The sequence below is a fragment of the Saccopteryx bilineata genome, chromosome 1, assembly GCF_036850765.1.
Source record: "Saccopteryx bilineata isolate mSacBil1 chromosome 1, mSacBil1_pri_phased_curated, whole genome shotgun sequence".
Lineage (NCBI taxonomy): Eukaryota > Metazoa > Chordata > Mammalia > Chiroptera > Emballonuridae > Saccopteryx > Saccopteryx bilineata.
The window spans coordinates 14,934,801-14,944,888 of NC_089490.1; the positions used below are offsets into that span (position 1 = coordinate 14,934,801).

General features: G+C 56.7%; 1 protein-coding gene across 2 annotated transcripts in view; it reads left to right on the forward strand.

Moving 5' to 3' along the window:
• FGD2 (FYVE, RhoGEF and PH domain containing 2) overlaps positions 1-6,136 on the forward strand; it is a 30,044-nt gene extending 23,908 nt beyond the window's left edge. For both annotated transcript variants that reach the window (XM_066237566.1, XM_066237622.1), the window contains 4 exons: positions 401-532; positions 3,748-3,894; positions 5,062-5,208; positions 5,558-6,136. In XM_066237566.1, coding sequence (XP_066093663.1) covers positions 401-532; positions 3,748-3,894; positions 5,062-5,208; positions 5,558-5,773 — 642 coding nt within the window. In that variant the 3' untranslated portion in view covers positions 5,774-6,136. The remainder of the gene's footprint in view (positions 1-400; positions 533-3,747; positions 3,895-5,061; positions 5,209-5,557) is intronic.
• The last annotated feature ends 3,952 nt before the right edge of the window (positions 6,137-10,088 follow it).

Consider the following 10,088-nt stretch of genomic DNA (forward strand, 5'->3'; position numbering starts at 1 on the left):
ACATAATTCCCGTGGGGACCTTTATACGCAGTTAGCCCCAGGAAAGCCTCCAGGTCCACACAGCCCGGGCCAGGCGCTGCAGGTGTGGGTCTGAAAGGGCCCGAGAAAGACAGGACCTGGGGAAGGTGGAGGGGGTCTGGGTCAGGGAGACCCCAGCCTGTGACTGGAGTTCAAATCTGAGCTCCGAACTCTGAGTTGCTGGGTGTCTCTGCTGAGTCACTTGACTTCTCTGGGCCTCAGTTTTCTCACCTGCAAAACAGGAATGATAGTAACAGACCTACCCCAGGTCCTTCACCAGTCCAGTCAGCTCCACTGGGAGGCACCCCACACAGAATACCCCCACGAGGGCTCACGGGGTGGGCAAAAGAGGGTCATGAAGTGCCCGCCCCGCTGCCAACAGCTGCAGTGTGAGGAGCTGGGCCTGCGGGCGCCGCAGTGGATCCGGGACAAGATGGTGACCATGTGCATGCGTTGCCAGGAGCCCTTCAACGCCCTGATGCGCCGCCGCCACCACTGCCGGGCCTGCGGCTACGTGAGTACCCCGTCTGCACCCATGTCAGCAGGCGCCCAGCACCTGGGCCAGTACCCCACCTCCCCACCAGCTCGGCCCGCTCTGACCAGTGCCGCCCAGAGGCGGTGGCGTGAGCTCTGTGCCAGGCGTGTGAGCTGCCTCGTCTGGACCTCATGGTGCCCACCTGTGAGGCAAGCCCCACAGTCTCCCCATTCTACAGATGGGGAAGCGAGGCGCAAGAGCTCAACGGCTTGCTCAGGACACTCCCCAAAGTGACCCTATTAATTCACCTGCTTTTTTTGTGTGTGTGTATTTTTTCCAAAGTTAGAAGTGGGGAGGCAGTCAGACAGACTCCTGCATGCGCCCAACCGGGATCCACCCTGCATGCCCACTAGGGGGCGATGCTCTGCCCATCTGGGGCATTGCTCCCTTGCGGCTGGAGCCAGACTAGTGCCCGAGGTGGAGGACGTGAGGCCATCCTCAGTGCCCGGGCCAACTTTGCTCCAATGGAGCCTTGGCTGCGGGAGGGGAAGAGAGAGACAGAGAGGAAGGAAAGGGGGAGGGGTGGAGAAGCAGATGGGCGCTTCTCCTGTGTGCCCTGGCTGGGAATCGAACCTGGGACTTCCACATGCTGGCCCGATGCTCTACCACTGAGCCAACCGGCCAGGGCCTCACCTGCTTCCTTACCAGCATTGTCTGAGACCCAGCACTGGGAAAATGGTCTCCAGTTTCAGGGTGAGGGGCGTGCGTGTCCCTCAGCTCCTCTCCGGCCTTCCACCGCCACCTCGTCAGCCCCATGCCCCTTGTCACACCCACCCCTTGCCCTTGCTTCATGACTGATCTCGGCTAAGTGTCCTCTTGTCTTCTTCACAAGTCCTCGGCACTCCAGCCTCTGCTCAGTTCTGTTGCCAACTCTGCCTGCCGGGTTCCGGACTCAGTTTCCTCACCTGTACAATGGGGATTATAATACCTACCTCCAGGGTGGTAGCGAGGACTGGACCAAAGAAGGTGGACCCTTCCCTCTCCTCCTCCTCCTCCTCCTCCTCCTCCTCCTCTCCCTCCTCCTCTCCCTCCCCCTCCTCAAGAGCTCAGGCAGGGCTGCTCAGAGGAGCCAGGCACCAGCTGGCTGAGGAAGGGACCTGTGTCCTCCAGGCAGAGTTTGCTCGGCTTTTGAAGCCCCTGCTGCATACACTTGAGCTGTCCTCTGCTGACACACAACCGGCTCCGTTTACTCTGCAAACAGAGAAGCCCTTTAGGACCTCAGTCTTTCAATGAACTCTGGGGGACAGGAGACCAGCTGGGCAGGTTGAGTCAGGGAGGTGTCCCCAAACTGTGTTAAAATGCAATCTGAACACAAAGTAAAAGTCTAAGGCTGGGGACACACCTATGTTGAGATTTAAGTGACAAGTTACATCTTGGATCTGGGGATTAGCTACTACTGTTTCTGGTGATTGTACATCTGTGAATAAGAGTTGAGTCCATTCATACCTGCGACTTAGTAAGTAGTTCCTAAAATATATTTAACATAGTTAAGAAATACCCACAAAACCACAAAAAAAAAAAAATAGTATAACAACCTGGAAAGCAAGTACATGGAGGAAACAAAATATTCTGAAGACTAAACGAAATGTGTGATCCTTGACTGGGTCCTGGTTCAGAAAACAAAACCAGCCACAGAGGTCGCTGTAGAGCCCATGGGGAGAAACTTGATTATGAGCCATATGCAAACAGTAATATTGTGTCAATGTTAAATTTCCCGAGTGTGATCATGACATTGGTATTGGCAGGGGAGTGTTCTTGTTCCTAGGAGTTACCAGCTCTGTGTTCAAGGATGAGGTGTCATGGTGACTGTAGCTTATACTCCAATGGTTCAGAAAAATAAAACACAGTACATAGAGCGAGGTAAAGAAAATATGGCAAAATGTTAACAACTGGGCAATTGGGTGGTGGTGGGTATCATTATATTATTCTTTCAACTTATCTGCAGCTTCGAGATCTTTCAAAATAAAAAGTTGGTAGAGGAGAAAAGAAATACACACTAATAATATTAAAAAGTTGAATCACAATTTTATAAAAATCCTCCCAAAGCAGTTGAAGCCCCTGAGGTGAGGCGCCCTTGGCCCGATCTTGGGGTTTCTCCTGCTCGTGCACACCTTTGTCTTCTGTGAGTCACCCTTTCGGTGGTTTGGTGCCCAGTTTCTGTCTCCCGCCTGCCAGACGGGAATCCTGGCGAGGGCGGGGCAGGCCCAGGCCTTCTCCTGGGGGCCCTTCCTGGCCACCTGCTGTGCTGGACACACGGAGGAGCTCACCGATGAGCAGCCCTCTCCCCTTGTCTCTGTCCGCTGCCCACATTCCCAAGCCCACGTCCTGGACGCACAGTGACCCGCTGGTCTTCCTGGAAGCCACGTCCTGCAGCACGTGTTTCTTTCCGAGTCCTGTCTTGCCTCTTTCGCCCGGTCTCCCCAGCCCAGTCCATGGGGGCCTCCTCGGGGCCTCTCCGTGGTGAGCTGGGGGTGGCCCCACTCCACAGAGTACCCATGGCAGGTCTTCCTGGCAAAATCAGCCAGCCCTCCTGACCAGGCGGTGTGCAGTGGGTGGAGCATTGGCCTGGGACACAAAAGACCCGGATTCGAAACCCAGAGGTTGCCGGCTTGAGTGCAGGCTCACCAGCTTGAGTGCGGGGTCACTGGGATCATTAACATGACCCTATGGTCGCTGGCTGGAGCCCAAAGGTCGCTGGCTTGAAGCCCAAAGGTCGCTGGCTTGAGCAAGGGGTCCTGTGGAGGGCCAGCTTGCCGCCAGTGAGCTGTGTGGCCCATGGCAAGTGGCTGCCCCCTCTGGTCCACCCTGCGCTCACTGTGAGGCGAGGATAAAGGCCCCAGCCCTGAGCAGCTGGTAGGCTGCTGGAGAGTCAGGGGAGATAGAGCGTTTGGAGACGTGAATCAGATACGAGGGGTGTGCGCAGGGCAAGCCCCTGGAGTTAACAGCTGCCTCACTCAGGGGGACTCTGGAGGGGGCGATGTCAGGGCACCTGCGCAGGGGGCCAGGTGGCAGCCCCCAGCCGGGGAAGCGCAGGGCGATCCCTTCTCTGTCTGCCCCCCTCTCCTGCATCCTGCTTGTCCTTCCCCCCTGTCCCTGGTTGCTCTCACACCCCCTGGCCCCCAGCCAGGGTGCCAACAGGGTCCTCCCGGGCCTCACCGGAGGCCCCAACCCTCTCCTGTCCCCTCCTCCCTCAGGTGGTGTGCGCCCGGTGCTCCGACTACCGGGCTGAACTCAAATACGACGACAACAGGCCCAACCGGGTCTGCCTCAGCTGCTACACATTCCTCACCGGAAACGTCCTGCGGGAGGACAAGGAGGACAAGAGACGGGGCATCCTGGAGGTGAGGGCCCCGTTCCTCCCTGTGCCCCTGGGAAGGGCGCCCACCAGGTGCTGGCCCTGTCCTAGGTGCTGAGGAAAAGCCAGCCGGGGCCTCACGCTCCCTCCTCTCTCCGCTCACAGACACCCCGTCAGCCCCTCCCTCCAGCAGAGCTTGGCCTGTCACCAAAGGAAAGCCACTTTTGGCTCCAGGCTGTCGTCCAGGCTCTTCCATCTCGCCTGTGTCCCCTTCCAATGATCGCACAGCCTCTCTGGACAGTCACCGTCCCTGTCCTCTGCCCCACAGTCCCGGGAAGGCAAGAGAGCGGGTGTGACTGCTCCCATTTGACAGATGGGAAAACTGAGACTCCAGCTCAGGGCCCCACTGCTGGAAGGAGGCCAACTGGAGACTCCATTCTAACTGGAAGGGACTTTGGTGACCTGTCCCGTAGAGACCCAGGCCTAGAGAAGCGACCTGCCCAGGGTCACCCAGGGAGTTAGAAGCAAGCTCTCTGACCTGGCCACAGATGTCCTCTCTGCGGCCCTGGGGGCCTGGCTGAGCCGCCCCACCCCCACCCCCACAAGCACTTCCCAGACTGCTCTCTTGCTGCTGGTCAGCACCTATGGGACACTAGCTGTGCTCTCAGCTCCATACCACAAATACAGTCTAGCCCAGCCCAGACGCTGGTTCCCACTGCCCTCTGCCCCGCCTTCATTAAATAAGGCCGCTGGACATCCCACTGCCCCTGGGCAGGGGAAGGAGACCCCAACCTATTCCCGCTGAACACGGCTCCCAGCTTTCAAGTTGGGGCCTTCCCACGGGCATCTACCTGCTTTCCAATCCTCCCCGTTATCCTAGGTCCAGCCCCTGCTCACACCCCCACTGACTACTAGGCAACACAGCCTGCTTCCGCAGGGAGAGGACGGGCAGCCCCTTCTCAGGCCCCCCGTTGTGTTCCCTGGCAGGACCTCCAGGTGATAAGCGCTCTCAGCACCTGCCCCAAGTTCAGGCTGGCCAGGGTTTGACTGCCACCCTGCCACTGGCCAGCTGTGTGACCACAGGCCTGTGATGGGACCTCTCTGAGCCTCAGGGACAAATAACCCCTCCTTGCAGGCTAGCTTGCGACGAGGATTAGAACTAGTGGTTGTCAAGCGCCCAGACCAGTGCCTGTTCGTGTCCCCTCCGGTTTAGAAAGTGTCCGCAGTGGGGTCCGAGCAGAGCCTCGTGTGCGGCTTCCTGCAGCTCAGCGGAGACAAGTGGGGCAAGAGCAGCAGCCGGGGCTGGTGCGTGATCCCCCGGGACGACCCCCTTGTGCTCTATGTCTACGCTGCCCCTCAGGTAATGCCCCCAGCTGTTCCCCCAGGCCCTGGCTTTCTCTCAGCATGTGGGGGGATGGGTACTGTTGGCCCCATATCTCAGATGCGGAAACTGAGGCCCAGTGAGGACATAGTTCTCTGGAGCCACAGGATGAGTGCCTTTTAAAGCTGGACCCAGACTCCAGGGCACAATTGCTTTGTCTTTAAGGGGCAGTCAGTTCTCTCCCCTTATGCCTTCCTGCCAGCCATCCTGCCCCCTGGGCATGTGGGGAGCTGTGGACGTGGGTGTGGGCTGTCACCTACAAATGGCTGTCTGAGGGGGCGAGGCTCGGTAGCAGGACAGCAGCCCATGGCTGTCTCCTCCCTTCCAGGACATGCGGGCTCACACCTCCATCCCCCTGCTGGGCTACCAGGTGACCACCGGGCCCCAGGGGGATCCCCGGGTCTTCCAGCTGCAACAGTCAGGCCAGCTCTACACCTTCAAGGCCGAAACCGAGGAGCTGAGGGGCCGCTGGGTGAGAGCTGTGGAGCGGGCGGCCAGCGGCCGGAGCCCCGGGGAACCCAGAGACGGGGACCTGTCTGACTGAGCCACGGCCGGCCACTCCCCTTCAGCCCCTGGCTCCTGCCCCGGCTGCCCGGTGACCCCTGTGACCCACCACCCCACGCTGAGCTTTACACAATCGACTTTCAGTCATCTGTGCCCAGACTGTGTGTCCTGACTCAGGATTCAGAAAACACAGGGCTGGTCCTTTGGGAACAGTGGGTGGTGACCGAGTATCCTGGTTTGCCCAGGGCTGAACGGGTTCCTGGGATGCGAGACTCTCAGTGGTAAAACCGGGGAAGTCCCAGGCCACCCAGGACTGTGGGTCACCAGTGTGGTTCTCACCCTGGGCTGCAACAGTATCAACTGTGATCTTTCAAATATACCGATGAAAAATATAAAAAAAATAAACTAAACCTTTAAAAATATCAATGCCTGTAGCCATCAACCAAAGATTTCTGATTTGACTGGTCTGGGCTGGGGGGGGGGGAGGTGTGGATATGGTTCGGGAGCAACCACGTGAGTCTAACGCGCAGCCTGGGTTACCGGAGGAAGGAGAGAGCGCACAACAAGTGCTGGTGGAACACCTGTCACGGGCCAGCCATGCTGGTCACGGTGATGATGACATTAATAACAAGCACCTAGGAGGCCAGGCGCTGTGCGCGGTGCGTGACGAGGATTATCCCATTTCGCTCTCCGGAGCTAGAATCCCCATTCTCCAGATGGAATACTGAGCCTCAGAGTGGCTTCAACACTGGCCCCGGTCACACAGCTGGCAGATGCCAGAACCAGGTTTCCACCTGGACACTAAGGTCAGAACTCCACCAGGTGGCAGAGCACTAGGGGAAGCAAGGAGGGGAGCTGAGTGGAAGAAAAAAAGGGGGGAAAGAGTGAAGAAAAGGGGGGAAGACAGGAGGGCAGGGGTGGGGGGAGGGCAGATGTCTTCTCTTGGGCACCCTGGCTGATGGCTGAGGCTGCTTTTCCTTTATTTATTTTTTTTAAGTGAGAGGAGGGGAGATGGAGAGACAGACTCCCACATGCACCCTGGCTGGGATCCACCTGGCGACCCCCATCTGGGGCCGATGCTCGAATCAACCAAATCAAGAATCAACTGAGCTATCCTCAGTGCCTGGGGCAGGCAGACACTCGAACCAATGGAGCCACTGGCTGAGGGAGGGAAAGAGAGAAGAAGGAGGGAAGGAGAGGGGGGGGAGAGAAGCAGATGGTGGCTTCGACGCACGTGCCCTGCCCAGGAGGCCTGCCCACTAGCGCTGGGGTCACTGTAGCATCAGTGCCAGAGCCAGAGGCTGTGTGTCCCAGGGGCCACTGGGAAGCGCCCAGCAGCAATGGGCTCGCTTACTATCCCACGAACAAGTGTGGAGACGTGAAGATGAGAAGGGGTCCGGGGTAGAGCAGAGCCTCGGCCTGGCGGTCCCCAGGGTCTCCCAAGAGCGCTGTGGATACTGAGGCTGCTGCCCTGGAGCTCACAGGGGCCTGTGTGACCCAGGGGAGCCCCCAAGCTTCCCTGGTGGCATCTCACCCTTCAGTCACTCACCCTGAAAACACTGTGCGCCCCAGGTTCAGGCTGCATCAGGCAGCGAAGACTCTAAGGGCTTCAAAGTTTTACTACTCACAGTTCTTATTGTACAAGCGGGGGGACTGCCCCTGCAGGGAGAGCTCAGGGGTGGGGGTTGGGGGAGAGGCTGGCAGATGCCAGGGTGGGGCATCTCCGGAGGACCCACGTCAGCTGAGTGACCTTGGCTCTCCCTGCCATCCCTCCCGGGAAATACTCCCAGGGGCTGGTCCTGCTGCCGGCGCCCTGGGGCTCTGGGATCCACGTTGGTTCATTCATTCTTGGTTCGTTCATCTCTTCCCATGTTCATCACTCCCAACATCAACTATTTTACGCTGCAGGGAGCTCTCGGCCCACGTGATCTCACTTCCTTCTGTCACAGCCTTTGATATCATTGCAAGGGTCCACGTTTTTTACAAATGAGAAAGGTGAACCCAAGCAAGGCTAAATAACTTCTCCGTGGTCGCCCAGCCGGGAAGTACCCAGATCCAAACCCAGGCTCGTCGGATTCCAGAACCTGTCCCAGCAGGCACTGGGGGGCAGTACCTCCCAGTGGTTAGAGTGGATCCGCGCCACCGGGCAGTTCTGCTGCTTGACCGGCTGTGTTGTCTTGGGTAAGACTTCACTCCTCTGTGCCCAGGTTTCTTCACCTGTCCACGGGCGATAACCACACTGCCCAGCCTCCCTGGGGACTGGGGGGCGGGGGGGGGGGTCAGCCGAATGAGTATGTGCCCGGCACTCAGAACAGAGGCAGACACACGTGATTCTTGCCCGTGTTCGCCAGGCAGCTCTTTCGCACTGTTCCGTCAGCCTCCGTGTCCCCGCAGTGCGTGTTTAGGGGGGCTTCAGGGGATACCAAGTTGAACGAAGAAATCCTGGTTCCCGCTCTTAGGGATCTCAGCATTGTCATTAGAATCACCTGGCATGTTTAATATCATATTTTTAATGAAAAATGTCAATTCTGTACAATAAACTTGCATTTTGTTGTTGTCGTCTCTAAAAAAAAAAAAAAAAAGACTCACCTGGGAAACTTTTGAAAAACTCCGCCCATACCCAGGCTGCACCCCAAGCCCATGAAATGAGAATCCCTTATTGAGGCGGGGGCCATGGCGTCAGGATTTTACATCAAGCTCCCCAGTGATTCTGATGGACAGCTCCCTCAGAAAGGGCAGGACCAGCGCTTGAACCCAGGAACCTTGGCTCTGGTCCCCAAGGGTTCCCCGGGGGGTTAGTCTGAGTGGAGGTACAGGAAAGGGTCTTACGAAGGCGGGAAAAGAGTTAGGTTTATCAAAGGATAGTTTACAATGGAGTAAAACCCACCGGGTACAGTATCGTTCTCTGAGTCTGAGCAAAAGTGTACAGTCATGTAACCACCATCGCAATCGAGACATAGAACACCTCCCTCCTCCCCCCCCCCCCCCAGAAGTTGTCCCTGGCAACCGTCGATCCGTTCTCTCACCTAGTGTTCCTATGTCTATGGAACCGTGTGGTAGGTCATCTATACCTGTCTGTGGAATTGTGTAGCTTGTAGCGTTTCGAGTCTGGCTTCTCTTACCCAGCACCGTGTGTTTGGGGCTCGTCCACACTGTGGCAGGGACCGTACCTCATCCCTTCGCGCTGCGGAGCAGTCCTCCCGTGTGTGGCCGCCACAATTTGCCCGTTTGCCACTCGAAGGACACTGGGGTTATTTCCAGGTCAGGCAATTATGAATAACGCCGCTAGGTGTGAGCCTACATTTCGACTTCTCTAGGGTAAACGTACAGAATTGGACCACTGGGTCACATGGTTAAGTGTATGATGAATGTTTCCGAAACTGCCCGTGCCATTTTGCCTTCCCATTGTCCCATTGCTCACATCCTTACCAGTGTTAGCTTGTTTGTTTAAAGATGTTCTTCTTTAAATTTTTCTTTCTTTTTTTTTTTAGAGAGATAAGAGAGAGAGAGAGAAAGAGGAGTGGGGAAGTGAGAAGCATCAACTCGTAGTAATTGCTTCTGCTATGTGCCTTGTTCAGGCAAGCCCGGGGTTTCGAACTGGCGACCTCAGCATTCCAGGCGGCTGTCTGTTTTTCACTTTAGCCATCCTGCTGAGTGTGTAGTGCTTACAAGCTTTTAAAAGTTTATGAATGGACACCTTTAACCCATACGATTTTCATTTATCTATTACACCTCAGTGAAGCCGAGAGGGAAGTTTATATATGTGTTAAAGAAAGAAGGGCCTTTAATAGTAAATATTTTCTAAACTCACAGTCACATGAGCACCTACTATGTGCCAGGCAGTATCCTGGTCCTTCTAAAGTTCCAGGGGCAGCTGGTTCGAGGAGAAGGGAACCCAAAACAGTCTGAAAAGCTCGAATCCTCGCTCTGTTCTGGGCTTGTTGTGGGATCTGAGCACAGGAGCCAACCCCTCTGAGCCTCAGTGTGGTTGTTGAAAACGGAGGAACTGCCCGTTCTGGGAAAAGCAAACAAGATACAGTAAGGCAGGAGAAGGTTCTGGCCCGCAGGACTGGTTGAATACCCTGGAGGTGTTGTTATTAGCTCTGCTCTTTCTGTAGCTACATTCCTGGGATCACTTGCTCCCACAGCATCTGTGACTGCTTCTACCTTCAGGAGGTATTCCAAACGGAGCCCTTCTTCACACCTCGCCCCTCTCACAGGCCACCACCGCCCACTCTGCAATCTCTCTCCCCTTCTTCTTCCCTCCTTTCTCACTCTTCTTCCTCCTACCACTTCCCCTTTCCCCTACTACTCCCCCTCCCACTCCCCTCTTTCTCCCTCTCTCCCCCTTTCCC